Source organism: Primulina tabacum, chromosome 4, assembly GCF_025594145.1.
Source record: "Primulina tabacum isolate GXHZ01 chromosome 4, ASM2559414v2, whole genome shotgun sequence".
Classification (NCBI taxonomy): Eukaryota; Viridiplantae; Streptophyta; class Magnoliopsida; order Lamiales; family Gesneriaceae; genus Primulina; species Primulina tabacum.
Window position 1 is genome coordinate 26,536,396 of NC_134553.1, and position 5,364 is coordinate 26,541,759.

The following is a 5,364-nucleotide window of genomic DNA, read 5'->3' on the forward strand; positions in this document are numbered from 1 at the left end:
TATGTTTATAAGTGTATATATATGGTATTGCTTGAGTTTTTGGCTTAGACAAAATGTAAGGACATCATGCCAAAATTTTTAAACACCGTCAAGTGATGCCCCTTGTTTGAATTACTTCATAATATAGATATAACATTCAAATCCTATTTTGATTATGGTAATCATGTCAAGTATAGATTAAGGGTGTGACATTTTAGTTGGTATCAGAGCCCACGGTTCTTCGACAGGGAAGACACTGCACTTCATCCATACATGGGGAACTCGGCAAGTAAGTATCTTTGTATTCCATAGTTTATGCTAAGTTATGTGCTTTTACGTATCCAACATGTAGGTTAAGATAAAAGAGATGCCACCTAAATTACGTACATGAAGGAAAGTCATCTAAGGGCAAGGCCCCAGCAGTCAAAGGTGAAGGCAGTGCGCCATGACCTATAGATGATTTTGCTCAGCTGCCCCAACAACAAGAGAAAGTTCATGGGGAGCAGATACATCAATTACTTGAGATGCAACGGACTCCTCATGAGCAAGCACAAGCACAAGCCATGCTACCCAGACATGTGACGGTTCAGACAGATGTATATGATCTCTTTCAATGTCTGAATCCTCCTGAATTCATGTGAAGCACAGATCCGGTAGTAGCAGAAGAATGAATTAAGTCATTGGAGTCCATCTTCTCCTACATTCATATGGAAGATACTGACAAAGTAACTTGTGTCATCTTTTTGTTAACAAAACATTCAAGGATATGGTGGGAGAGTGCAAGGGTGGTATTACCTGCGATACCATTAACGTGGGATACATTCAAATCCATGTTTTACAACAAATATTTTAGCAAAGATTTACGAGCCAAGAAAGCCAGTGATTTCCTTAATCTGAAACAAGGAACCATGTCAATGACTGAATACATACAACAATTCGAGGCTGGAGTCCAATATGTACCATATATTGCACAGGATGACACAACTAAGGACGAACACTTCATGCAGGAACTTAGCTCTGAAATTAAACGAGATGTACGGATGTCGAAAGTTGTTACCTATGGGGAGATAGTGGAAAGAGCACTTATGGCAGAACAGGATGAACAAGATATTGACAGAGACAGACAACAACGAAGGCAGCAGTACTTTCAAAGGAGCCAAGGAACATGACAAGGCAAAAAGACTGATAGTAGGGTTACTCAACCAGAGGAACCCCATGGTAAGGGTCCCATTCCACGTAAAGAACAAGACAGACCACCTTGTTCTAAATGTGACAAACTCCATGGAGGTGAATGTATGCAAGGCTCCAATTTTTGTTATCGTTGTAAAAAGCAAAGGCACCTCGCCAGGAATTGTCCAGGAAGTTCTGAGAAAGTACAGGGACGCCTTTTCTCCATGACTAAAGAGGAAGTGGATGCGGATACATCGATGATCACTGGTATGTTCTTGATTTTTGGTATTACTGCTATTGTTTTACTAGATTCAGGAGCCACGAATTCCTTTATTTCGGAATCGTTTGTAAGGAGACTGGGCATTACAGCAAGTACAACAGAGACACAACTCGCCATAGCCTTACCTTCCGGGCAAGAATTACAGATAGATCAGATGGTGCGAGGGTGTCCAATATATGTTCAAGGCCATCAGATGTATGCTGACTTGATAGTTCTGAGGATGACTGATTTTGATGTGGTATTGGGTGGATTGGCTCTCGAAGTACAGAGTTATTATTGACTTTGGCATAAAGATGATCAAATTTGCACAAGTAGGAGCTGAACCATTCACAGTAGCAAGTGCAAGTATATCCTTACCTCTTCGGATAATCTCTTGTATGAAGGCTTGTAAATTACTACAGAAGGGGTGTCAAGGATACTTAGCATCTGTTTTAACTATTGACCCACCTGTTCGTGAATTAAAAGATACAGATGTTGTTGGTGAATTCCTAGAAGTATTTCCTGATCCTGTAACAGGCTTACCTCCAGATAGGGAGATCGAATTTGTGATTGATATTGTGACAGGAACTCGTCCAATCTCAAAAGCTCCTTATGAATTAGCTCCTACAGAAATGAAAGAATTGAAAGAAGATTACAGGAGTTACTTGATAAAGGATTTATTAGACCTAGCTTTTCACCGTGGGATGCACCTGTTTTATTTGTGAAAAAGAAAGACGGTACTCTTCGTCTATGTATCGATTATAGGGAGTTGAACAAAGTGACAATTAAAAACAGATATCCACTCCCCAGAATTGATGATTTGTTTGATCAATTACAAGGAGCTCCTATTTTTTCCGAAGATTGATTTACGATTAGGCTATCATCAACTAAATGTAAAGTCAGACGATATCTCAAAGACTGCCTTCCGAATAAGGTATGGGCATTATGAATTTCTTGTAATGCCATTTGGACTAACGAATGCACCAGCTGGTTTTATGGATTTAATTAACAGAATTTTCAAGTCAATTCTAGACAAGTTCGTGATTGTGTTTATAGATGATACTTTCATCTACTCACGAACTGCAGAGGAGCATCGAGAACATCTGAACCTAGTTTTGCAGACTTTGAAAGATCAACATTTGTATGCTAAATGGAAGAAATGTGAATTTTGGCTTGAACAAGTAGCATTCTTGGGCCATATCTTCTCAAAAGATGGCATATATGTGGATCCAAGTAAGATTGAAGCTGTTAATAACTGGCTACGACCAACTACTGTTACTGAGGTACGTAGTATTCTTGGGTTAGCTGGTTACAACTGTCGGGTTATAGCGGGATTTTCTAAGATAGCATTGCATTTGAGTGCTTTAACATGAAAGAATGTAAAATTTGTATGGAACGAAGCATATGATCTCAGTTTCCAAGAGTTAAAAACAAAATTGACATCAGCACTGGTCCTTGCGATACCAGAAGGACTAGGAGATTTTGTCGTATACAGTGATGCTTCGAAACAAGGATTAGGAGCAGTTTTAATGCAGCATGGGAGGTAATTGCTTATGCCTCAAGACAATTGAAAGAATAAGAAAAAAAACTATCCCACACATGATTTAGAACTGACAGCAATGGTATTTGCATGGAAAATATGGTGTCATTATCTGTATGGTGAGCGGTGTGAAATTTACACGGACCACAAGAGTTTGAAATATTTATTAACGCAAAAAGAACTGAATATGAGACAACGACGTTGGTTGGAATTGGTGAAAGATTATGATTGTGTTAATAATTATCATCCATGGTAAAGCCAATGTTGTTGTGCGTTAAGTCGAAAATCCAGTTCTATTTCCGCAATGCAAGTACAAGAACAATTTTATGGTATTTACAGAACTTGAAGATTGATGTTATGAAAAAGAGAACTGTAATACAATTATCATCCCTCATGGTTCGACCAACACTTGCAGACAGGATTAAGGCCGAACAAAATGCGGATAAAGAATTACAACAACTGAAACAACGAGATGAAGAAAAAGGAAATCGGAACTTTGAATTGAATGGGAAAGGAATTTGGGCATATCGAGGTAGATTGTGAGTGCAAAAGCAAGGAACGATCAGAAACAACATTCTTATAGATTCACATTCTACACCCTACTCGATCCATCAAGGAAGCACGAAAATTTACAAAGATTTGAAACCATTATTTTGGTGGCCAGGAATAAAAAAGGACATTGCCCAATTTATTGCACAATGTCTAACTTGTCAACAGGTCAAGACTGAACATCAAAGACCAGCAGGACTCCTGAAACCACTACCCATTCCTGAGTGGAAATGGGAACATATCACAATGGATTTCATCCTTAGTTTGCCAAGAACACAAAGATGATTCAATGCTATATGGGTTATTGTGGATCAACTTACGAAATCAGTTCACTTTCTTCGGTGAAGACCACATACACGATAAATCAATATGCTGAAGAATACATCAAGAAATAGTGAGGCTTCATGGCATCCCAGTGTCCATTGTACCTGATAGAGATCCCAAATTTACGTCTGCATTTCGGAAGAGTTTACATCATGCTATGGGAACTCGATTGGCATTCAGTACAGCATTCCACCCTCAAAATGACGGACAATCAGAACAAGTAAATCAGATATTAGAAGACATGTTGAGGGCATGTGCTATTGACTTTCCATGCAGTTGGGACAGTAAACTACCGTTGGCCGAGTTTACATATAATAATAGATATCAGTCAAGCATTGTAATGGCACCATATACTGCATTATATGGTAGAAAATGTCGCTCTCCGGTACATTGGGATGAAGTAAGAGAAAGAAAATTATTAGGCCCTGAATTGGTACAACAGACAGATGAATTGATAACTAAGATTAGAGAAAGAATTCACACTGCTTTGAGTCAAAAGAAAAGCTATACTGATGTGCGACGTTGTCGATTGGAATTTCAGGTTGGGGACCATGTATTTGTAAAGATATCACCATTGAAGGTCATTTTACGTTTTGGTATGAAACGAAAATTGAGTCCAATATATATCGGTCCATTTGAAATCTTCGAAAGATAAAGAGACAGGGCCTACCGAGTTGCTTTACCACCGAAGTTTTCAAATGTTCATAACATTTTTCATGTTTCCTTGCTACAAAAGTATTTGGTCAATCCTTCTCACGTTCTTAATTACGAACCATTGGAGTTTGCATCGAATCTCTCGTATGAAGAATGGCCGGTCCAAATCCTCGACAGGAAGCCAAATGTTTTACGAGGCAAGGAAATACTCTTAGTGAAACTATTATGGCGCAACCATGCAATCGAAGAAGCAAATTGGGATCGAGAAGACAAAATTCAACAGAGATATCCTGAACTATATGGTACGTCAAATTTCGAGGACAAAATTCTTTGAAGTAGGGGAGAATTATAATGCCCGATTACTCGTACAAATGATTAATAATGTGGTTATGTCATTTATTATGTGGTTATTTAGCTTATTACGTTTCACGTCTTGATTGAGGTATCGATAGTGAGATTGAATATGATTTATATATTGTACATGTTGTATTGAGAATGAATATGTGTTTAAATAGTGATAGTAAGATGTATAGGTAGAAGTAGTGTAATGAAAGTTGATAGGAAATGAGATGAAAATATGATAGTTCTTACGGGTTTTAGAATAATGATTCTAATATTGATCCAAATTGTGTGAGGCCACAACCATTAGCAAGCTAAAATATAATGCTACAACTTTCATGTTTTGGGTTTCGTCCAAATCATTGTGGATGACAAGCCAAAAGTGCCCCGAAGTGTGTCGTCTGTATCGTCATTTCCTTCACTGACACATTTTGATAGATTATCCATAACGTTTTACTCAGTTCTTCAAATGACATGAGGAAAATTGGCGAAGCAAGTTAAGACATAGGGCTACAACATTCATGTTTACCACCTTTTCAGTTAATGAGGA

General features: G+C 38.1%; 1 protein-coding gene across 1 annotated transcript; it reads left to right on the forward strand.

The window, feature by feature from the left end:
• The first annotated feature begins 686 nt into the window (after positions 1-686).
• LOC142541929 (uncharacterized) lies at positions 687-2,781 on the forward strand. Its single transcript, XM_075648377.1, has 5 exons — positions 687-1,120; positions 1,316-1,416; positions 1,459-1,691; positions 1,813-2,107; positions 2,495-2,781. Exons 1-5 carry the CDS (start codon positions 687-689, stop codon positions 2,779-2,781), a joined length of 1,350 nt encoding a protein of 449 aa, XP_075504492.1.
• Positions 2,782-5,364: the final 2,583 nt, after the last annotated feature.

Coding starts and splice junctions, on each gene's coding strand:
- LOC142541929 (XM_075648377.1), top strand. CDS start 687: ATGGAAGATACTGACAAAGTAACTTGTGTCATCTTTTTGTTAACAAAA. Junction 1,417..1,458: donor GGATACATCGATGATCACTG/GTATGTTCTTGA, acceptor TTGTTTTACTAG/ATTCAGGAGCCACGAATTCC. Junction 1,692..1,812: donor TGGGTGGATTGGCTCTCGAA/GTACAGAGTTAT, acceptor TCTTGTATGAAG/GCTTGTAAATTACTACAGAA.